General features: G+C 45.8%; 1 protein-coding gene across 2 annotated transcripts in view; it reads left to right on the forward strand.

Moving 5' to 3' along the window:
- GALM (galactose mutarotase) overlaps window positions 1–24,151 on the forward strand; it is a 103,622-nt gene that overhangs the window by 69,903 nt on the left and 9,568 nt on the right. For both annotated transcript variants that reach the window (XM_073897311.1, XM_025868089.2), the window contains exon 4: window positions 2,881–2,962. In XM_073897311.1, coding sequence (XP_073753412.1) covers window positions 2,881–2,962 — 82 coding nt within the window. The remainder of the gene's footprint in view (window positions 1–2,880; window positions 2,963–24,151) is intronic.

The following is a 24,151-nucleotide window of genomic DNA, read 5'->3' on the forward strand; positions in this document are numbered from 1 at the left end:
AGGGCGTCCTTTACCCTGAGCATATGACCCTAGCACAGGACGAGTCAACAAGTCAGCGCTCTGCCAGGGGCAAACAAGGGTGCCAGGAAGGGAGTTGCAGTGGCTTGGGGGAGTACTCGAGTGTCGGTGCTACCCTGCAGAGAGGGTCAGGAGAGCTGAATGAAGGCGGTCCTAGTGGCAATGCACGGAGAGGTCTATAAAGCCCCGGGCAGGCCACAAAGGGCTTTATAAATGGTTAATGTTCCGAAAGAGTAGCAGCTGAGCAAAGCTAACCAAAACCAACAGTGAACCCAGAGATGGGCCTCAAGAGCTGTTGGTGGATCAGCCTTCCTTGCCAGGTTTTCATCAGCCTAGAAAGGAAATGAATCCAGCAGGAATATTCCACCAGAGTGGATCATTGAATTATTCCAGGTCAGAAGAATGGTAAAATGAAGCCTGCTTCCCTTTCATAAAGGAACATAGGTGCCGCTTGGTGACCCGATGCATTAAGGGAGTGGCTCTCTCGTAAATCTTCTTTTCCTTCTCCCCCAACCCAGGCTTCTTCCTAACCTCTCAGACTCATCAGTTTATTTGGTGTGTGATTGAATCACTTTTTTCCTGCCCTAGTGCTACAAAACAAACAGAAAAAGGAAATTCCTGAGCAGCTTTATTCATAATAGTAAAAATACTGGAAACAAGCAACAGTCTACCAAATATTCGTACAATGGAATACTACTCAACCTTTGGCTGAGCATCAAGTGGATAGAGCCAAGGAAACAGTCCCCAGTTCTCTTCCCTCATCTCTGCTCCCCTCAGGTCCAGAGGCCTCTTCGGTGCTGGCAGGACCCCTGAGGCATGAGGGGATGGGAGTAGGGGGAGCCCGCCAGGAGAGACCCCCTCTAGTCTAGAGCTGCTGTAGGTGGTGGTGCAGACCCCTCCCATTTTGGACCTCCCTTCTCAGGTCAGAACAGGGACCAAACGAGTGACTAAGGTAGAGACTATGGGAGCAGAGGAGAGGCCTCAGCCCTGGCCTTGTCTTCAGTCCCCTCCTACCCCTGCCCATGTGTATGCACCGGGAGGGCACAAGACCAGGGCAGTTCTTGAGGAACAGAGCCTCCTTGGAGTGTAATTAAAGCAATTTCTGGCCTGTTTAGACATAGATTCTCATGGTCTCTAAAATCCTGGCATTTCTCCTCAGGACGACTCCATTTGATTGTGTGGGCCTAAGTCTTTCTTTCTTTCTTTTTTTTTTTTTTTAAGATTTTATTTATTTATTTGAGAGAGAATGAGAGATAGAGAGCACAAGAGGGAAGAGGGTCAGAGGGAGAAGCAGACTCCCCGCTGAGCAGGGAGCCCGACGTGGGACTCGATCCCGGGACTCCAGGATCATGACCTGAGCCGAAGGCAGTCGCTCAACCAACTGAGCCACCCAGGTGCCCCGGCCTAAGTCTTTCTGACTAGAGGATCTGTTTCGGTTAACCCACAGGGCTCTGCCTCCCTCTGCCTGCTTCTCAATTACCCAGCCTAGCTTTCAGTTTAGCTTAGCTCGGAGTTTCTCAACCCGAGCACATTGACATGTTGGGTCAGACAATATCTTTGTTGCAGGGCTGTGCATTATAGGGCATTGGGCAGAATTCCTGGCCTCTTCCCATTAGATGTCAGTAGCATTACCACCTCCAGTCATGACAATCAAAAATGTCTCCAGAACATTGTCAAATTTTGCCCTACGGCAAGATCATCCCCAGTTGAGAAGCACTAGTTGAGCTTAGTTTTGAGCATTCACCAAGGAGAAACCTTCTCCAGGGGAACCTGGTTCCCCTTCCATGACTTCTGCTGTGGAGCTTGAAAATACACTATTCAAATATAATCCTTTTTATCAGAAACCTGTATGTATCCTTGCCAATTTGCAAGCAGCACAACATAGCTTTACTAAACTGTCCTTCACAAACAGCCTGGAAAAGGTGGAAAAGGAGCATCATTGGCCTGTTTTACCCTGAAGGACAAGAGATTCTAGGCTAAGTGATTTCCCTGGGGCCACTCGATGAGAGCCAGAACTAGACCCCGGGCCTGCTGGCTACTGACCCGTCTTTGGCTCCCCCCGGGGAGGCAGGCCGCATCTTTAATGGAAGAGATAAGCGAGCTCCCAAATGCAGGAACTCTACTTCTGACCGCCTGGCTTCTGTCCTGTGGTAGAGAGTGGGTCCTCTGGGTGGGAGCTGGGCCAGAGAAGGGGGACAGGGTACCCCACCTCCAAGCCTGGAGGCAAGATGTTGGCCATCCAGCACTTGCGTGTTCCAGGTCAACAACTCTCGCTCTTCTGTTTGCCTAGCACGTGGGGAGAGTGGGAGAAACCCCTCTGTTAATAAGCCAAAGTCGAAAAGTCTTTCAAACCACTGATGTCTCTCTGACTTTTCACACTCGTAATTCCACTTAGACAAGAAGATGCATGCTGGGGTCACCCTCAAAAACTTCTTTCAAATGTATCAGTTGCGATGTTGAGGACCTATCTACCTACACTTAAATGAACATATTAATCGTCGCCATAGGTCAAATGGGATTTCTAAAGTGTTTGTCAATGCCTGAAAACATTTCTGCGGAGAAGTTAGAAAGCAAGAATACCTGGGGCGCCTCGGTCGCTCAAGTGGTTAAGTGTACAACTCTTGATTTCCGCTCAGGTCATGATCTCAGGGTCGTGGGATCGAGCCCTGCGTGGGGCTCCTCGCTGAGCGCTGAGTGTGGAACCTGCTTGGGATTCTCTCTCTCTCTTCCTCTGTCCCTCCCTCCACCCCACCTCCCAGCTCACGTGCTCTCTCTCTATAAATAAATCTTAAAAAAAAAGCAAAAATACAAAATAAGACTAAGCATTAGATCTTCTTTTCTTTCTCTCTCTTTCTGTCCCAGGGTTCCCCAAACATATACGACCATGAAGTCATTATAGAGGCTGATGCCTTTTTGCCTGTGGATGAAACCCTGATTCCTACAGGTTGGTGAACTTCAACGTTTTTACGGGAATGCAGAGCTGGGGTGTGACTGAGAGAGTACTGAAACCTCATTTACCTAAAGTTATTTTCTCTGTTGGCCCGCCAAATTGCCTATAATTACCGTGATTAGTCATTTATGTGGGTTAAGGTTGGGTGACCATATAATTAAACACCCAAGCCAGGACACTTTTGAGAGGGAAAGGGGATGCTATTAATAATTAAGCTGGGGCAACTGGGCAGTTCTAAACAAACTGGGTCAGACGGCGATCCTAGCTGAGCCGTAGACCGCAAGAGTTCTCTGCTAAAATGTAAATCAGGTACTTCTTAGCACCTCAGCGGAGCTAAATTTACCTCAGCACTACGTCCCCAGTGCAGGACACTGACAGAACACAACGTGGTTTTAGATGGAGGAGGAAAGGTTGGACCCTGAGGAAGACAATGCATGTGTCACCTCTGAGACACAGTTGGGGGGCTGGGGTAGCATGGAGAGTTCAAAGTATCAAAAGGGAAGGTGAGGTGTTACCAAACTCAAGCCTTATGGGTGTGTGTGTGTGTCTGTGTGTGTGGTGCGCCTCCTAGGTTAACTGGATTGAGATCATCTTGGTTGTTATTATTTGTGAGCAAAACTACCTTAGTACAAATAGGCAAATCCATAGCTCCATAGAGATAGAAAGTACATTAGGAGGTTGCCAGGGGTTGGGGACAAAGGGAATGGAGAGTGACAATTGGTACAAGATTTTTTTGGCAGGGGGTGATGAAAGATTCTGGAATTAGATAGTGGTGATGGTAATATCCTGTAAATATACTAAACATCTGTAAATATACTAAACACTACTAACCTGTGCACTTTAAAAGGGTGAATTTTGTGGTATGGGATTATATCTCAATTAAAAACAAGAAAGAAAGGAAGAAACAAACCAAACAAACTTGGTTTCTGTGTTGTCTCCAGGATTAAGTGGTGTAGATTTGTACTAGATTGCAGGTGCACTGCCATCTGCCTCCAGGGGACAGACGGATGACAGCAAGGTGGCTCGCAGGGGTGCTGTTATTTGTGGCAGCTTATAGAAATTCACTTGAGGTAATTACCCCAAAGCAGTAGATAAATATTCTTATTTGGATTTCATTAAAATCAGAGCTGAGGGGGCGCCTGGCTGGCTCAGTCGTTAAGCGTCTGCCTTCGGCTCCGGTCATGATCCCAGGGTCCTGGGATCGAGCCCCGCGTCGGGCTCCCTGCTCAGTGGAGAGCCTGCTTCTCCCTCTCCCACTCCCCCTGCTTGTGTCCCCTCTCTCGCTGTGTCTCTCTCTGTCAAATAAATAAAATCTTTAAAAAAAAATCAGAGCTGAGGTAAGTGTAGAAGGCTTAGCCAGAGAAAACCAAAGTAAACAAAAGCAGAGGATGAAGGGAAAGAAGAGCAGAAATCCAGAACCACACAAACACTTTTGCATGAGCTCCCCTTCCCCTGGGAAGAAGGGCTGCTGCCTGCTGCCCCTTGCTTGGCTGGCCAAGATCTCCAGCCTGTGTGACAGCGACTTAGAGGTGCTAGGTCAGAGCCCCTTTGTCAGAGCCCTGTTGTCTTGTGTTCCGCTCTCTTAGGCATCCGTTCAGAGTTCCAGCCTTCCATCACCCCATCTGCTGGCAGCTACTCGTGGAAGGTCAGGAAGGCCTTTCCCCGTTCCCACCCCCTGGAAGGGTGCTACTACTTTGCTTGTCTCCTCTGCTAGTAAAGAGCTTAGAATGACAGAATATGAGCACTCTGAAGCCAAGGGCATCATCATAAGTAATCAAGTTTTACATCACCACTAATAAGATGTATTGTACCCTCCTCATATGATGTCCTGGAAAAGCACATCATCTGTGTCATATTCTGTCAGAAATGCCTAACCTCATTCCATTCAGGAGAAGGCATCACGTGAACGCAGTTGAGGGACAGTCTACAAAATAATTAAGTAGTACTCTTCAGGAGTGTCAAGGTCATGGTGGCCTTGAAGCAAGACTGAAGAATGGTCACAGAAGAGACTAAGAATATAAGGACAACTAAATGCAATGGGAGATCCTGGACTGGATCCTGAGCCAGAAAGAGGACCTTGGTGGGAACACTGGTGAAATTCTAGGGAAGCGTGTAGTTAATAGTATTGAACCAGTGTTAATTTCTTAGTTGTGATCATTGTACCATGGTTATCTATGATGTTAACATTGGGGAAAGGACAGGTATACAGAGATGTACTTTTTTTTTTTTAAGAATTTATTTTTAAGAAATCTCTACCCCCAACGTGGGGCTCAGACTCACAATCCTGAGATCAAGAGTTGCACGCCGTACTGACTGAGCCAGCCAGGCACCCCCAGGGATGTACTATTTTTATAACCTCTCTGATGTCTAAAATTATTTCAAATTTTTTAAAAAAAATTTTAAAAAGCCCAGGGCTCCAAGTAAGATATTATTTTTAATTTTCCTGGACACTTGCCTTTATTTATAGGTAAGGGCTTTTGTTTTATTTGGGCATCTTTAAAATAATGGGGTTGTGTTTATGGCCACTAGTTCAAAATTTGTATGAGGAAAATGGTAAGAAGGTGAGCCCGCATACTAAGCAGCAACTTCTGTGAACAGCAGGAATTAGAAACCCATCAACATAGGGACTACAGAGCTAATTAGAATAATAAGGAGAAATCAAGATAAATGGATTAAAAATTTGTGCATCGCAGTTTTCCTTGCTCCAGGGCTGGGATTAAAGGCTTTTACATTTGTCTTGGTAACATGTGTCATCTTCTGATATTTGCGTGACTCAGCGTGAGGATGAGTAAGCCGGCCCATCCTATCCTAGATGCTGCAGGATTGCATTAGAACTCCGGATTGTGAACTCCAAAGGGAAAATGGTGGCGGCTGCTGGTTTGCGACCAAAAAGTAAGAAAATGAATTCAGGAGCTTCTAGGTGGAGGTGATGAAATTAGTGCATATTTATTTGTGTATATTTATAAAATCTTATGTTGTCCTGTTGCATTTTGATCAGATGAAAATCACAAAAATGTGTAACTCATGCCGTGTAAAGAGTATTTGTCGGGGCGCCTGGGTGGCTCAGCTGGTTAAGCGACTGCCTTCGGCTCAGGTCATGATCCTGGAGTCCCGGGATCGAGTCCCGCATCGGGCTCCCTGCTCAGCGGGGAGTCTGCTTCTCCCTCTGACCCTCTTCCCTCTCGTGCTCGCTATCTCTCATTCTCTCCCTCTCAAATAAATAAATAAAATCTTAAAAAAAAAAAGATTATTTGTCATGATGGTAAGAGAGAATTGTGGCAAAGCACCATAGAGCTCAGAAAACTCATGGTCAGCTCAGGTCTGCACTGTGAATGGTTTTAGGATCAAATTTTATACTTTGTACTAATTTTGAACACCTGTGAAGCTGAATAGGGCTGTAAGGGCTCTGGACCCTGGGAGGCAAGAGCCCTGGTTTTGGTCTGGGCTCTGCTGTTAACTCGCTAGGCAGCCTTCAGTGTTTGCGTAATGCTTTAACATTTAACTTCCCTACGCCCTCATTTCCTTTTCTGCAAATGGGAGGGATGTTGAACTCAATCCAATATTATGGACCTGTAAATTTTCTTTAAAAAATAATTTGAGAGATTTACATGGGGTTGCCCAACTTTTCATTTTGCCAAGTTAGAGAGCGATCATAAATATAGGGCTATTAAAACTAATGGGAATGTATGTATATATATTTCAATTAAAAAAAATTTAAACTAACTGAGGTAATAATGAGGAACAGAAATAAATAGACTAGTGGTGCCTGGCTGGTTTAGTCAGTAGGGCATGTGACTCTCAATCTTGAGATCCTGAGTTCAAATCCCATGTTGGGCGTGGAGCCTATTGGGAAAAAAAAAAAGAGGAAGAAATAGACTACATTTATTTTTTTCTAAAACCCAAGCTGCTATTTATAATCACCATCTTTTTATAAAAGAAAATATTTTAACAGCACAAAAGTGGGGAAATTTTAATCTCAGAATAAAGAACACCCCTTTAAATTGAATTCATCTTGCTTTTTAAAGAAATGTGATAGGTTATCCAAATATATCTCTGTTTTCTGTAGACCAATAAAAATGTTATCATGGACTCATGATTGTAAACCAGTAATTGGTCTGAAAGATCACTTGGAGTGCTTACATTCCATGATTCTATAAGGCTCTTATTATAACATCTTACTGCTATTTTTCTGCCACCCTTCAAATCCATTAGAACTCTGCCATGAAAGCAGATAAGTTGCAACAACTTCAGAGCACGTACAAAAATCCCTAAGTCTCTTTTACCTTCCATACATTAGCCAGTCCAACAGAGGTTATGTCTGTTTGCCCAGTGACACTTCAACTGAAATTATAGGGTTGTTTCTTCCTCCCCTTTGTCAGAAATGTGTGAGAAACAAATGAATTGTGTGTTTGCTTCGGCACTGCCTCCAGAAATGGGCGGTCACTTCCACTCTGCCCTGCCCTGATGGAAGAATTCACATGTCTGACCCTCTTTCAGCCAAGAACAGATCTCTGGGAGCCCAGATTTCATCGGATTCTTAACCCTGACCCAAAGCCCATGAGTGTGTGGCTTAACTCTGAGACCAGTCCAAAGTCATTTGGTCATTTGGAAATGCCTCCCCTCTGCTGCTGGCTCACCAGGAATGGACAGTCTAGTGGAGGAGTCAGCCAGAATATTATCCATTCACCTGGCAAATGTCAGGATAGATGGAACTCAGAGACTTGCTTCAGAGGAAAAGCGCGGCCTGGGGGCTCCCAGATGGAGGAGATGCGAGTTAAATAAAACCTGCAAGGGCAAGTGGAGATTTGCCAGGCAACGAGGAGAAAGGTGTTCTGGGTAGAGATGAACAAGGAAAGGGAGTGCAGGAACAGCAGGACTATGCCCAGGAAAGCGCTGCGCTTCTGAAGGATCCGGGGCGTGCTCTCAGTGGCAGAACACCAACGGGCGCAGAGGGGTTGGCTCGGACCATGTCAGATCTGCACCAGGCCCTCGTGTGGCTGCAATCCTGGATGGCTCTGGATGGCCCTGGATGACCCTAGGCTGGCCTAGAGTTCAAGGCTGATCTACACAGGGCAGACTCACAGGTGTACCTGAGTCCAGTCTTAAACTTCCGGACATTGAGCCAGAAGTGGACTGAACCACAAGGCCACTTCCTTGAGGCGTATAAGAAACCCGTTAGACCAGTCACACTCAGTTAAGAGTTCTGGGGATTGATATGCAGTATTAGAGATTGTGGTTGTACTGAATTGAGAAAAAGGAAGATACTGTTTATTTGTGAGGTGAGGTGAAGGTTTATGATAATAATAGCTAACATTTAAGAGAGGATTTATAAATGGTAATCCATACCAGAATCCTATAACGATTCTTATTTAACAGATAGAGAACCTGGAATCTGAGAAGTGTCAGTAACTTACTGGGGATTACCCAGTTAACAAGTGGTGGGAGGCTGGGATTCAAACCTAGGGAGACTGGTATTCAAACTCAGGCTCTTCACTACACCCGTACTCTGCAGACCCTACCGTGTGGTTAGATGTTGAGAAGGGTTCTGGGATGGGGTGGGTGGGAGAGGAAAGAAAAGTCATTTCTTGATGATATAGATAGACAAGATCACCATGTGGTCATGACATGGGTACAAAGCCAGAAAAAAAAAAAAGCTGCCTTCAACAGTTGTCAGTTCTCATTTCTTTTCTACCTTTTATAGAAGTAGCCTTACAGCTTCTCTCTTTTCCTCCCTTTATTTTGACTTTTCTGCAAAGAAAGCAGAAAACAAGTTATATTGGAAAGAGGAGGAAAAAAGAAAGGCAAAGATGGAGCGTTAAGAGGCTTGCCTGAGAGTAAAGAGCATGAGTGGAAGTGCCTGGTCGTGTTAGACTGGCCAGGAAGGGAATGTGGAAAAGGAACAACTCTAGAACAGTCCAGTTTAAAGCTCAGAATTATTCTGCGTGCCCCTCAGTAACCTCGGAGGTCATTGCGCTGTTGCAATGTCAGACCTTGTTTGGTGATGCATCCCTTGTCCTGCTTGTTTTCGGTTTTCTCATCTGAGCAGGCTATTGTTGCAGATCTACCGTCTTCCACTGGTCATCTCTGTTGAAGGGGGTAGGAAGTTCACCAACAGAGTAGAAGAAAAGCTTCACCGTGTACCTGGGTAGCTTTCGGTCATCTGGTATTCACTTACGATGAGATGCCTCATTTAACCAGCAGGGTGCTGGGCAGTGAGTTCATTCTAGACCCTTTGGCTCTCCCTGGCTTTCCCTGGGGCTGCTGCCTGGTCGCAGGGAGCCCGGCAGAGGTTGGCGGGCCACGTTGGTCTCCTTGTGTGTGAATGCCTTTTACTCTACCATCAAATATTTTGGGCACCATCCCCCATCCTCTGCTTTCCACCCCAAATCCTTGTGTCTTTGGGTTTTTTTAGATTTCTTATTTTAGGGTCATAAAAATCCTCATTGTTTTTACTTGGAACTCCCAGAGAGAAAAGTCTCTGTTATCATCATTGTACAAAAAAAGAAACTGAGAACTCCTTACCTGCACCCAGTATCCCAAGAAGAGACAGCCGCAAAACATGTCTGAAAGGGTAGCTCCGCGGGAGAATTTGTGGTGGATTTGGAGGAAGCTCGGGGCAACATTGTATAACCATGAGGACTTTTATCAGATCATTCTTTGAATTCTGTGCCAGTTTGTCCCAAATGCTTCATCTGACAAATGGCAATTTCTGTAGCTTCATTGAGCCAACCTTCTCTTGACTTTCTGCCAAGGCCCCCTAGGCTTGCTTCGAAGCTCGTGTCTTTCTGTGATACAAAGATGTTTAATAGTCCCAGGCCCCTGCCTTTTGTGACTATGAATTTTTACTTATGTTTGTGTTTCAACTCCTTCTTTTTGTTTGCCCTTCATAGAAACTATTTCTGAGGGAAATGCTGACGCAGATCTAAACTTTGCGGGCGTTTTTCACCTTGGTCATAGATTTTCGGTAAATAATTTTTCAGGTGAAGGGAAAACCCACTGTCACGAGAAAGCAGCACCTCTTATTGTACAGTAGCTGTGATACTGTGGCCGAGGTAGTGGGTAAAAAGGAACCTTCCCCCTCCCCGTGTGTGTTGGTGGGGAGGGGCAGAGCCTTGGCCTCCATTTTGCCTGTTGCAGGCTCACCGATTGGGCCTCATCACACAGAAAGGAAAGGGTTGCCTTGGCATACAGTTTGAGGGAGCCAAAGAAAGCACATATCATGAAATCCCCTTGTCTTAAACTCATAGCCCCCATTTAGACCCCTTGCCCAGGCAGCGCCCTCAGACCTCTGGCGGCCTCAGGCTCCTGTTTTGCTCCTGGCTTTCTTCCTGTTGGCAATCTGGGGAGCATAGAAAATGTCTTCAGCCCTCTCGGTCAGTAAGACACGGAAGACAACAGCCTGCATTACTGGCTTCTTCATTCTCCCCCTTTCTGTGCGCTCCTATTAAAAAGCTATCCTTTGGGCGCCTGGGTGGCTCAGTTGGTTAAGCGACTGCCTTCGGCTCAGGTCATGATCCTGGAGTCGCGGGATCGAGTCTCGCATGGGGCTTCCTGCTCAGCGGGGAGTCTGCTTCTCCCTCTGACCCTCTTCCCTCTCGTGCTTTCTATCTCTCATTCTCTCTCTCAAATAAATAAATAAAATCTTAAAAAAAAAATAAAAAGCTATCCTTTTCCCAAAGCTCAGTGGAAAAGCCTCAGCAAGTGTGGGGGTAGCAGAAGCCTTCAAAGGGGCCCATTCAAATCAGATCACCCGCCCGCCCCTCCCCCCCCACCCCGCTTTCCCCCTGGAAATTTCTGCCATTTTGTCATTCCTGGAGGCTTCCAGGCAAAGGCAGGCAAACAATATCCTTTGTGTGTTAGGCTGCAAGACTCCAGAGTCTTTGCTTTTTTTTTTTCTGGGAAAAAAAAAAAGAAGAAGAAACTCTGTTGAATAAAAGAATAGAATCCATCACCTGGCTTCTGAAGCTACTGCTCTGGATGTAATTCTGGGCACTTTGGAGCTGGCAGGGGTGTTGGGTCATGGGGTCCTGGCTCACAGGTGTCTCCTGCACCACTGCTGCACCACCAGAAGGCTTCTGCAAGGCTGCATGCTTGGTTCACCTGGAGACCAAGAGCAGTGTCTGCAGCTAAGCTGTCAGGCTGGGTTTGCATGTCAGCAGTTAGTTTAGCTTTGCTTCTTCTGAGCAGTTGTCCTTCCCTACTTTAAAAAAAAAAAAAAAATGCAGCCCGTAAAGCGTTTGCCACTACTTAGGATGGGCTCGTACTCTGTTACTGGGGCATCTTCAGATCGTCTTGATTGTATGTTTATATATGTTGTTGTCAGGGCTGTCCCTGTAGTTTCCCAAAAGTGCAACTCCCGGAAGCTATTTATCAGGAAGGACCAGTGTATAATCAGTGTCCACAGACAGAGAACATTCCAGTGCCAGATCTCTGTGCAGCTATGTCGGGCATTTAGCTTTGGGACCCGAGTCTAGTTGTCCTGTCCTGGGGCAACAAGAGGAAATCAGTTCTTGGAGCCCTGCTCAGGTACGAAGCCAGCTAAATGTGAGCAGGTGAGAAAATTCTGGCCTTCTGTTTCCCTGGGGATTAATTCATTCCCAGGGTTGTAAACATTACACGTCCCCTTTTCGCTTTATAGAACTGTGAGACTTGGAGGCAGTGTGGGCAACCTGCCCAGCAAGATATTATCATGTACACAAGATTGTGCAGAACCAAGCACGTGTCTTTATAGGCATTTGCAGCACGCAGTTTTTTTTTTTTCTTTTCTTTTAATGTTGCTGTTCTTTACTTACAGTCGTAGATGGGGAATTAAGAAAGCAAAAAATGAATGCTTTGACTAGGTTTTTGCCTCTTACAGTAACATTAGTAAAATTCTATCTTATTCTTTTCCTTGAGAAAAGGTACCTTTTATTTTTATAGAAATCTACACAACCCACTCTGTCCCCCAGCCCATCTGTGTTCACTTGCTGTTCTTGCTGCTCTCGGTTTTTGAAAGCGCCTTCTAAAATTACATGAAAAGCAACCCCATTTTGACAAAATTAGAATTCTGGTACGAAAGGCTTACCATGAGGCTGTGGAGAAAGGCCCAGCAAAAACCTTTGTATTTTTTTTCACCCTCTCTGGGTTCAACCTACAATTCAGTCAATTTTATAATTACTTCCCTAGGGCAAGTCTAAGTCTCTGCCCTGGAGAAATAACAAATTCCAAAGTAGTCTCCCGGCTCAAAGATGGTGCAAATGAAGACTGTTTTGATCTACATGTTTTAATCATTCTGGAGCTTCTTACAGAAAGTTCCTTTAGACTTTATATGATTCTAAAATGTTGGACATAGTACTAGTTTCAAACCTACACCAGTATGCAGCCTTTTTCTTTGCATTCCACTTCCCCCCAGTATTTTTTTTAATGTTTTATTTATTTATTCATGAGAGTCAGAGAGAGAGAGAGAGAGAGAGAAAGGGGCAGAGGCAGAGGGAGCAGCAGGCTCCCCGCCGAGCAGGGAGCCCGATGCGGGGCTCGATCCCAGGACCCTGGGATCATGACCTGAGCCGAAGGCAGACGCTTAACCATCTGAGCCACCCAGGCGCTCCTCCCCCCAGTATTGTTAGTCATCAGGTGCTGCCGATTTTTTAAACCAAGACTGTATTTTTTTTCTTTTAGAGAGAATTTTTAGGTTCACAGCAAAATTGAGCAGAAGGTACCGAAATTTCCCATATACCCATGCCCCCACATATGCACAACACCCCCCTTTTCAACATATACCACCAGAGTGAAGCATTTGTTAACAATGTGATGAACCTACATTGACATATCATCATCACCCAAAGTTCATAGTTTACATTAGGGTTCACTCTTGGACAAATGTAGAATGACATGTATCCATCATAATGATAGCACACAGAGTATTCGCTGCCCTAAAATCCTCTGGACATAATATTAGTTTCAACCAGCCATCAGTACGCTTCCTCTTTCCTTTTGAGTCTCCCCTCCCCCCAGTATTGTTAATCATCGAGTCGTGCTGATTTTTAACTCCTAAGTATTTCTCGAATTTGTCTCTTTGGTGTATATTATTGATTATATTGTTCTATTTCCATCGTCACTGTCCTGGTTAGGCTGTCTTTTCTTGTCTAGATCACTGCCTGGCTTATATTATGAGTTTCACAAATTGGGATCAGTGGATGAACAAATGAATCTGGAAAATAGCTCTCTAACTGGGGAAAAAAAAAATCTCTTTAGATCTAGCCTCCATCTGGTTACTAAAGTTATCTATCTAAAATGCAAATCTTGCTTTGATACCCTACAGCTTAAAAACCTTTTAGGTGGCTCCCAGGCCACACACCAGCTGCCTCAGACCCATCTCCTGGCGTGCCTCACTCATAGCCCACACACCTGCCACCCACGGGGACCACCCAACTCCCCCTTCTCTGCTGCATAAACCCCTACTCTTCAAGGCCATACTTTCTCCTTAGAAGTCTTTTCCTCACTTCCTGCAAACAATAGATTCTTTGTTGTTCAAGGGTTTGTGTAATGACAGAAACTGTTTAGAGCTCACCCTGTGCCCAGAGCTCACCTTTCTTATCTTCCCTTCCACAAGTCGGCCTGGCCTGAGATGATCTAGCAGGATTTAGTTACAGGTCTAAAATAGGGAGCTGGAGGGAGCTTCAGGCTTGGTCTCTTTGGCTTAAAGCTAGAAAACTGTGCTAAACACAAAAATGAAACCCAGTAAGAGCCAGGCTGTACGTTCTAGGAACAGGTACTCCCTCCTTTCCCTACACTCAGTCTCTCTCCAGTCTTCTCCCTTCTTGACATTTGTTTTCAACAGAGCATATGAACACAACAGTGCAGGGTAACTGGGATTCAGAAAGCTTGGACACCGGGCTCTCTTCTACTACCCACCAGCTGCGTGCGCGAGTCAGCCAGGAGAACTCGCTGGGCCTCATAAGCTAATCTGCTAACTCTCATCAGATGGGGGTTATATCAGTTGAACTCTGAAATCCAGTCAGTTTCTAACCCTGATTCAGAGACTCCGTGCAGCCTCTAACCCAGATATTCATAACCAGGATCCATAGATGTATATCTGAGAAGAAGATGAGAGATCTTCAGGGGCTTCACGGGCCCCCAGAATTCTGTGTAAAGCCCTATATGAGCTGATCGCATCATCTTGGTCCACAGAGGGTTTGTGTTTTGTGTGTGTGGGGGGGAGGGGAGGGTTGTCCTTTCTCAAGGTAATGATAGTTTATGGTTATCCTACTATGTATTATTATATATAAGATAGCCATTGTTTTGGAGATGAGCAATAGTGTGTTTTCGTTTTGGTAATCTTCAGGGTGGCTTTACAATTTTTTGCTAGTTCGTCACCAGTTGATTTTCTGAAGGGAGCTAGAAGACTAGCAAGAGGAGGAAGATGGCATTCCCAGAAGGAAAGGAACTTCTCCAAGGTTCCATCTGGAGGAGCAAGAACTGCCAGGAGTGAGGGTTGCATGGCCAGCTTCTCTGTTTCTGCTTGATCTGACGAATGCAATTGCCTTTCTGTATCCACCAACCCTTGGTGCAGTCAAGACTCTAGGTCTGGCCATCGGTCTGTGGAGTATAGGAGCAGGCAGGCACGCAGGGGCCTCCTGTGGGCAGGAAGCCAGAGCATGGTGTCCTGGTTGTCACCTTCAGCTCTGCAGTTCTCGAGACAAGCACCTCTAGCTGTGGGCCTACGCCCGAAGTTTCTTCTTTTTCCATTCTTCATCACCGTGGAGAACACACAGGCAGGCATATAGCACACGTCCTGTGCTTAAAGAAATAAGGCTAGTGTTATTAAAGAAAGGATTTGAATAACACTAAAAAAGTGAAACTCGTGATATTGGTACTTACGGAATGTTAGTTACCTAGAGCTGTTTCTGCTATGATGGTCCCTCCTAGATAGTTTGGGGAAGTTCATGACAAAAACTCTAAGGACCTCTCCTGGTAGCAATAATACTCTCCAACCGGGTGCGTTACTGAATCCTTCTCTATAAAAGGGCCCCAAGAACAGTTTTATGAGGCTCTAGAATAACTTCCAAAGCAGTACTTGTGTTCCCTGCTAGAAAACACATCACTGCTACAAGATGGGCAAACGTGAGCCAGCATGGTGGAAATTTGGCAGGAAGAAAGCTCAGAAATTAGCACTTGGCCAGGCATTATGTAACTCCTATGAAAATTTCAGACTAACGACAAGTGCATCTGCCAGAAGAGATGTTATTTGCTAGAGCTCTGACTACCACCCTTGGAGAGCCGGTGTTTAACACCCACCCTCCCCACCCCGGGTGTGGACAGAGGCTGGCTCCAGCTCATTCCTTCAAGGTCACCCCATTCTGAAGGAGCTGAGATGTAACTGTGGGCTTTGCACTATGGGCCTGAGGCTGATTCACACAAGTACTCAGAGCACACTTATATTCAGTTCAACGAACATTTATGGAGCGCCTGCTAATTGCTACCTGCTTCCTGAGGCGCTGGCCATGGAAAGATGGTTGAACACTATCTCTGCCCTTGAGAAGCTCACAGGGAATGAAGAATCTAATGTGGTCAGAACAGGAGAAAAGGGGATGTCCACGGGGCTCAGGGAGCCCAGAGACAAGGGTAGAAGGAGGCTTTCTCAAGTTCCCCCTGAGCTACAAGAAGTTTCTTAGTGTCTGTGAGGATCTAGCAGCAAGGAGAGTGAGATACTTTTGTGAAAGCACCACCGATATTTAGGGTGCAAGAAAAGCTTACACGAAAGGCGCCAGGGGAGATGGTCAGAGGTAGAAGCCAAAGAGAAAAGGTGACCGGCAGTCTAGGAGTGACCGACAGCATCAGTACTCCGGAGAGTACTCTCCCTGCGGAGGCCTGGGGAGAGCGTGCAGGCTGTCGTGGGCTGTCCCTGCTGACCTCATTTCACAGAGTGGTGAGGGAGGAGCCAGGCTCTGACAGCTGGAGGAGCCACTGAAAGTGAGGAAGGAGAGTGGGGGAGCATAGGCCAATGAGGAGGCAACTTTCTTGAATACAAAATCTCAGACCCCACCTCAGAGGTTCTGGTTCATTTGCTTTAGTGTGGGGCCAGCGAGTCTGTACATCTGTAAGCTCCCCACTGAGCCAGCGGGAACCACTGGTGTTGAATATGCTTTCGGAAACCCGGGAAAGGAAGAAGACAGGGTACCTCCATGAGGTGCAGATGCAAGGTCAAGGAAGAGGTTTTTTCAGGGCAGAGGAGCTGATGGCGGGCAAGTAAAATGTTTGTCAAAGGGTTCCAGGTGAGAATGGAGACCAGGAATCTGTGGTGGCCTCAGCTGGTGCCACTGGGATTTTCCTCCAGATTCTCTCAGGAGTTTCAAGTCGGGAGCAGGGAAGGTGGACCGTGGGATGATCCAAAGCTGGAGTTTTGTCAGGTTGGAGGGGCAGGAGGACAGGGTGTAAGGCAGGTCACTAAGAGTGTTACTAACCACAGCGCCTCAGGTCATAGTCACTGGGCCCAGACACGTAGCAAAGGACATGAGGGGCCTGATGGACGCTCTGGCGGGGGAACCCGAAGACCAGGGGAGTGTAGCAGCACTCTGGAGAACAGGTCTATCAGGAATGCCCCTGCGGGAAGGCTGCACACAGACAGTGGGTGCACTTCCCACTGGCAGCAAATCTCTGGGTGCCATCTTGATGTGAGTCTAGGATGGAAAAATTCTCTGCATGAAAATGCCTCGTGTGGGACAAACTGTGAAGTGTAAAATTGCCTTCTCACCTGAAAACAACATGTAACTGGGTTTAGAATTTTATGCTTCAGATGGCATGTAATATCCAGAAGCAATACCCTCCCCCCATTGCTAGTCAAAGTAAAATCAGAAAATGCTCAGTGAAAAGAAAAGAAAGAAAGAAAGAAAGAAAACAGCAGTAGAATAAAGCCACAAACCCAAAGCTTCGGCAGAGGGAAGGGGGAAAACTGCAGCAGAGACAAGCTTTGAGGTTGTGTGATCTATGAAAATTTATAGAAATGTTACCTAAAAAAAAAAAAAAAAAAAAAATCCCAGGGCGCTTTACTTGCCAACCACTGGAATGAAGACAAAATTCCCACCCAGGGTGTTACTTTTAATTATCATTCTCTTTATGTTGTTTCTTAAAATAATAGCAGGCATTCTAGAGATGATATACCAAGATGGCTTAATTAGATGTCAGATGAGTACCTGTGCCCATGAGCCCCATTACTGCTGGCTTCCTTATGCAAATGGGACTGACTTCTGAACCTGACTAGATAAAGAAACGGACAGAATTGGAGCAGCTGGGCTGGAAGCACGGCTGGGCCGTCCCCATGGAGACCAGACTCCCCGCTCCTGCCGTTGCCCCAGCTTTCCTCCCCACCCCCCCTTTTTTCTTTCTGAGATGAATGCAGGACACATCTGAGCCTAGGTCTCCCTTAGATGGTCTCCACGTCAATGCCTTTCACCTTTAGTGTGCACAGAGATCACCTGGGGAGCTTGTTAATATGCAGATTCTGACTCGGTTGGTCTGAGGGAGAGCCTCTGGGTCGGGTTTCTAAAAAGCCCCAGGTGGTGCTCCTGGGTCCACCCTTTCTCTAGCCCCATAAAAAGTGCAAAAAAGCTCTGGCTGGCCTCAAGTTTGTTACTTTTTCCTTTTTTGGGCACCTGCCCTTCCCTTTTTGCTTCCCTCCCCAACAACCCTGCTGTCCTCCTGCTGAGCTCTGAGCTCCCCTCCCTTCCTTCAACTCTTCATTCTCCCACTTCTGGGCCTCTCTATCGGTCTTTCTACAAAGAGCTGCTCTCAGCCTATGGCCTCCCTAGATAAGACAAGCTAACAATTTGATTTTAAAGGGAGGAGGGAAATAACTAGATGTCACAGTGTGTCCCTAAAGGGAACAGCCTGCTTCATTCTGTTTATCACGTGGGCCAATGGATCTACAGCCTTGGAAGGTCACAGTCAGAAAAGTTGAATCCCAGACTGGGGGCTCCACAGGCACTCAGGTGCCTCCAGGTCGGGATGGTCAGCACGTCAGACAGAAAGCCTTCCAGAAATTGAGCTGGGATCTAGAGCCAGCCCCATTTTGCCCGCTTCTTGGCTCAAGCCTTGAAAGGTAGTTGTGCTGGTGCCCCCAAGTCATTTCTTTTTCCAGGAAGAGCTGTTCTTCTTCTGCCCTGAGTTGACCATTCTGGTCATTGTCCTCTGATTCTGCTTCTGTGTGTCTAGGCCTCTCCGTCTGGGATGCCCGCACTGCACAAAGTTATCAAGAACTGTCTACCACCTCATTACACTCTTGATGTGACTCCTGTCGAACTTACTGCCAACCACATCCTTGAAGTCATTTTCACACATGCTGCAGCTCAGCTTACATCTCCCTAGTCAGTAATAATTGTAGTCATTAGACTTAACATTTATGAGAATTAGTAGAACATGATAGCTGAGAACACAGGCTCTAGAACCAGACTGCCTAGGTGTGAAGCACTGAATGAAGAACGTGTCATTGTTAGTTATCACCGTCATGATTATCATCATCCTCCCTGTGCTAAGCACTTTGCCCACAATAACTGTTTTAATCCCCAAGACAACTTCAGGGGTTAGGGGTCATATCGTCCCAATTTTACAAGGAAGGAGATGGAACCTCCAAAGATTATTTTTCGTGCCCAGGGTTGGAGTTACAATGTAAAGTGAGGCAGTGTCCTTTGCTTTTTGGTTTTTGGCTTTTTTGGACACAAGTGCAGGACCGTATCCTTTGCCATTATTCGAAAATTTCATCGTATAACCAGTGCTTTACCCCCACTCTGCACTGTCTTTTGGATTCCTGGTTCTGTTATCCCAAGCGCATCTGCCTCCTAGCTTCACGCTGTCCGTCCTAATTTGAGAAGAATACCTTCTCTATCTCCCTCTAGATCATCCACAGATCAGAGGCCATGTGACAGCTCCCTGCAGATTCTGCTCACTGAAGCCCAGGTGCTCCCTCTCCCGAAGCTCCCGAGCCAGCAGCTTTGTAACCCAGAGAAGCCGAGGGGTTAGCCTGGGGACGATTTGTATTTGAATATATCTGTATTTGGCTCCTAGTGAGCATGCTTCCTCTTGCCTTCCAGGACTCCATTCCATTCCAGAGTTCTTCCCAGAACAGAGGGCAGCTCCTAAATTTATAGTTTGTGAAACTGACCCTCTAGGTAGGTCCAGTTGCAAAGACGGAGTCGAATGCAGGGTCTGCCGAACACACGTACCGGGGAAGATACTGACCACGTCCTGCAGATAATGAGACCTAGGAGGCTGGCTCTCCATTTCAAGGCTCCCTTCCTTCTGGCTCCACAGCCCTTCTATGTCCTGACTAAACCACAGGAGGCTGAGCAGTTGTGGTGGTCAATATTTCTGTGTAGGTAGAGCGTGGGGCCCCAGTCTCCTTGGAAGGGAGGCTGGGGCGTGCCTTGAAACTTAAATTGTAGGTTTATTTGGAGCGATTTGCAGGAAAGGGAAGCAATGATGGAGATCAGAGGGGCTAGACCCCCCACATAATGCCATTTCTGGGTGCCACTGTGCCGACTGACCAGGAAGGCTGGACTGATTTCTTCCCTCTCCCCGTACGGGTTATATTCTCTGACCCTGGGCCATTAATGCAGTTTGGCTCTCTTCAGTTACCACCCTTCTTGGCTTCCGTGACCCATGACTGTGGGAGCCTCCTGGCTCTTGGAGGACAGCAGGAAGCCATGGGTCTACCAGGAGCCTGGGCTCCCTAATTACGCCACTGTCGCTGGAGCCTGCCCAAGTTACTGTGAAGTGCAGAACAAGCATGCAGGAAGATGTTTCTGCCCCAACATGTTCCCCTCTTGAAATCATCAAGCAAACGCCGAACACTGTCTCTCTGTGTGGTCAGGCAGAAGGGTGTCCTTCTTCTGCTGGAGCCGTGAAGGACCATTGGCCGACTGAGCCCGGTGGACCCAGGAGGATCTGGGGAAGGCAGTCTTAATTCTCATAGATCAACATCTGGCCCTAGCAATGCACCTACTCTTGGGCAGTTGGTGCCCCAGGATGCCATGAAAATGATGGGGACAGGTGAGGGAGCTTCCACTGGAAATGAAAAATGCCTCTGACCTTAGTGAGCCCTTGGTGTGACCTTGAATGCTTAAATGCTGATTTTGACACATCCTCAGGAAAACAAAGTAGCTAAAGGCAGGGACTCAAACCCTGACTGCTTAGGTTTAAATTCAGCTCTGTGACACTGGATCATTTATTTAACCTCTGCAAACTTCATGTGTAAAGTAAAGGTAATCCACTGGACCTAATCATTGGTCATGAAGATTAAATGAGGTATTACATGTAAGGTGCATAGAACAGCTCCCGGCATTTCATAAGAGCTTTGTAAGGATTAACTACTATTATTACCGTTTTCATCACCATCACCACCATTTCTGAGTGTTGAATATGTACCAGCCACTAAGCTAAGCACATACACACGTTAGCTCATTTCACTACCTTTTGGAAGAGCTATAATGCTTCAGTTATGCCTCAGTCAAAGAAACGGACATCTGGAGAGGTTAATTAAGCTGCACCGAGCTAGGCAGGTAAGTAATTCGGGAAGTCAGGATTTGGAGCCAAGTCTCCCTAACTCCAGAGTCTATGCTGTTATCACCCCTGGCCATGTTCCATAAAAACAGCTGTGTTACAGAGTACTTCTGCCCACTGGGTAGGATGCAGAGCATTTTATGTGCCTTACCTTGTTTAATTTTCATAATCCCATGAAGTAGATACTCTTCTTATCCCCGGTTTACAGATGAGGAAAGCAAGGTTCAGAGAAGCTAAGCAACCTCCACACATTTTTACAGCAAAGAATTTAAGTCCAGATTGCCTGACTCTTAAAATCCATTCTAGCATCTATTGAGTTTGACTGCCAAACAAGTGAGCAAGATGCTGCTCCTGGGAGGTTGATAACAGCCATTGGTGATCTCGATTCCTGATAGCCACTGTAACCTGGGGGGACACAGTTTGCCTGATCAGCGCCATCTTCTGAGCTGTTGTTAGGGGCAATTTCCACTTTCTCCGATGCTTCACTTTCCTGCAATTTCTGTAAGCTGTTGATTTGCTCAGATTAAGACAAGTTCCTGCGTATTTCACATATTAGTTTATTGTACATCCTGCAAGAATATGGAGGAATCGTAGATAGTCCAGAAGGAGGCCCTGATGTATTGTGCAAAAAGCCTTTGCCGTATTCCTATAGGATGAGTCTCCCAGTAGACCCCCAGACTGCATTTTCTTGACCAAACCCCTAAGGTTGTGTGACTGCAACATTCCAAATGTGCATTTTAGTCTCAGGTCATGAGAGGGCAACTTGCTTGGTGAGAAGTAGTGGTCTGGCAGAACATATTCATCGGCCTGGAAATCAGGGATTCTTAACCAGTCATGCATGGCTGGCCTTCAGAGGTTCTGAGAACATTCTTTACATTTGTATGCATTTTCCTAGAGAGTGAGCCCTTAATTTTTACAATATTCTCAAAGGAGTACATAACTCCAAAGCCAGTTTAAAAACTACAGTTCTAGATTTAAAAATCACTAAGGAAGGAAGCTTCAAAAAACAAAACTAAACCAAAAAAACCCTTATTCCTTTTTTAATGAAAATGGCAATGCTCCCTGGAGGCAGAAATGTACCTTCCTTTTGCATCAGTGATTTATGCTGTAATGAATAAGTGTTCTCTTTGTTCTCTCTGTTCTCTATTTCTGGAGAGAGAGAGTGTGTGTGACAAAGAGACAGAGCACTATGTGCCAGGTACTGCCCTAGAGATAGGTTCCTTCATATCATTCTCTCAAACCTCACAATATCTGTTTTAGGTAGACACCAATATTAGCTCTATTTTATAAAGAAATTGAATCTTACAAAGGCACAGAAACTTGCCCAAGGTCAGTTAGTAAGTCTGTCTAAATCCTAAGATGTCTTACATAGATTTGTAAACCAAAATATAGGACAAATCATAGAAAATAATGTTCAAATAATATACTTAATTTTTAAAATATTTCTCTCTTTTTAAGATTTCTTTTTTAAGGGAGAAAAATATTTTTGGAAAAAATTTCTCCACTCATCCAAATTCTTCCAGAAAGTCTATGCCAGATTTTCTTTTCTCTTTTTTTTCCCTTTTCCCAAAATAATTTTTAATTGTTATTATAAATAAGACTTTGCTGAGGACTGTCCAGTGGGACTCTGATTTTATGGCTGCAGTTGTGTTACTGGGTTGTGTGAAGATGAGCGAGAAAGGGGACCTGCCAGGAAGGGGCTAAAAATGAATGAATGTGGAGATGCAGTGACTCTTGCAGTGACCATCTGTTCATCTTCTCAGAGAGTCAGGTACTAACTAGGGCCACCAGACAGAGGAAAGAGCTATTTCTGATGATGAGAAATTAAAAGAATTGAATTAAAATTCACCCCAGGTGAATTTTCTCAGTCAGACACCGGGAGAGTGTTCATGCCCAGATGTTACAAAAAACCATTTCACTGGAGTCAATGTTTGATCAGTGTTTGATTAGTCAAAGGACTAATTCACCTTCCACTCCGTTTCTTAAGTCGTTTGCCTCCCACATTAAGTCAGAGTGAGCAGTCTCTAGGATATGTGTAATATGTGTAATATAAATGCATCTTGCCTACACTCCAGATACAACTTCACAGGGGACAGGAGTCCATTCCTGTGCTTGTTCAGACCCGCACCCTGTCCACTGAGCCAGTCCCGACTTATCCTTCAAGATTAGGGCTCCTGTCACCACCTCTGGAAAGCCTTTCCTGACCCCCACAGCTGCACTGGGGGCAGCTTCTCCTCCACGAGAGCCCCCTGACTCTCATGGCCTTTGTCACACTCTCCTGTCAGTGTTAATATTTTTTTATCTGTCTCCTTCACCAGATTCTAGGCTCTCTGAGGCCAGTTTCATGCCTGGTACATAAAAGCTGCTCAAAAATGCGTGAATTAACAACTTTGTATTTGTTTTTCCCCCACCCAAAAGTAATTACAAGGATTAGTGTTCTTAAAGGAGAACAAATTAGACACTTCTGACTATGTAGTAAAGGGAGGGGAGGGGTGCATTAACCTCCTGTCAAGACTAGTCAAGTGCCAAGAGGTGAAAACATCCTAAGGCAGTATACTAGTCATCTATTGCTATATAATAAATTACTCCACACTTCATGTATTATTTTTTGTTGTTTCTGTGGTCAGGAATTTAGACAGGGCATAGCTTCTGTCTGCATGTGATGTCTGGGGCTCATTTACTTGTATGCTGGCTACTGGCTAGGGCTATCAGCCAGAACACCCCACAGATGGCCTTTCAATGTGACTTGAGCTTCCTTACAACATGGCGGCTGGCTTCCAAGGGGAAATAACCTGGAGAGCAAGGGCCAAGCCAAGACCATTTTGTATTTATAACCTGACCTCAGAAATCACATAGCATCATCTGTGCCATATTCTATTGGTCGAAGCAGTTACAGGGGTCCTTCCCTGTTTAAGGTGGGGAACAAAGACTCTACCTCTCAGTGAAGGAGTGTCAACATCACATTGTAAGTAGAGCCTGTGGAATGGGCTACATACCGGTGTGGCCATCTTTGAAAAGTGGAATCTGCCACAAGCAGTCATGGGGAAAAGGCCAAAGTCCATATAATAGAACACATATAAGAACCCCTTATGTGAGAAGAGAGATATGAATGAAGGCAGATGGATTTCATGAAGGCAGTGAGTTTTTCCTTTGCTGCCAGAAGGCAGGTCATTATAACTCTGTCAGGAATGGAAATAGGAAAAAGAAGATTTAACACCTTGTGAGAGAGATCTAGAATGTTAGAGAGTCCTGTTTCCAATTAACAGGTCTACATCATCTTCTTGCAAGGATGGGGCAGCTGTAGTTGCCAGAGTGACACATCTGTTGAGGTTGGCTATAGATATCAGCTCATCCCTGGCTCAGTCATTCCAACACCACTCTTGTCATAGTCCCTAATTATTTCATCATCCATACTGATGATACTGGCCTCTCAGCTGCTTCTTGACGTCCTCTCTTCCAATGATCTTGTCCCCCAACCTTGTCCCCCAACTCAATCCCATGGTCATTGGGTCATACCCTTGACTTTGTCATCACCTCTTATTGTAGCCGTCTGTAATCCCTATTTAAGACGTCTTTTTCAGCCCCAACAATTCTTTGATGCCACACAAACCTATAGTCCCTTGATCCTACCACCCTTTCACTGCCCCTTGC

The sequence above is a fragment of the Callorhinus ursinus genome, unplaced genomic scaffold (assembly GCF_003265705.2).
Source record: "Callorhinus ursinus isolate GAN/ISIS: 27379988/994484 unplaced genomic scaffold, GSC_fseal_2.0 scaffold10, whole genome shotgun sequence".
In the NCBI taxonomy this organism is placed as follows: Eukaryota; Metazoa; Chordata; class Mammalia; order Carnivora; family Otariidae; genus Callorhinus; species Callorhinus ursinus.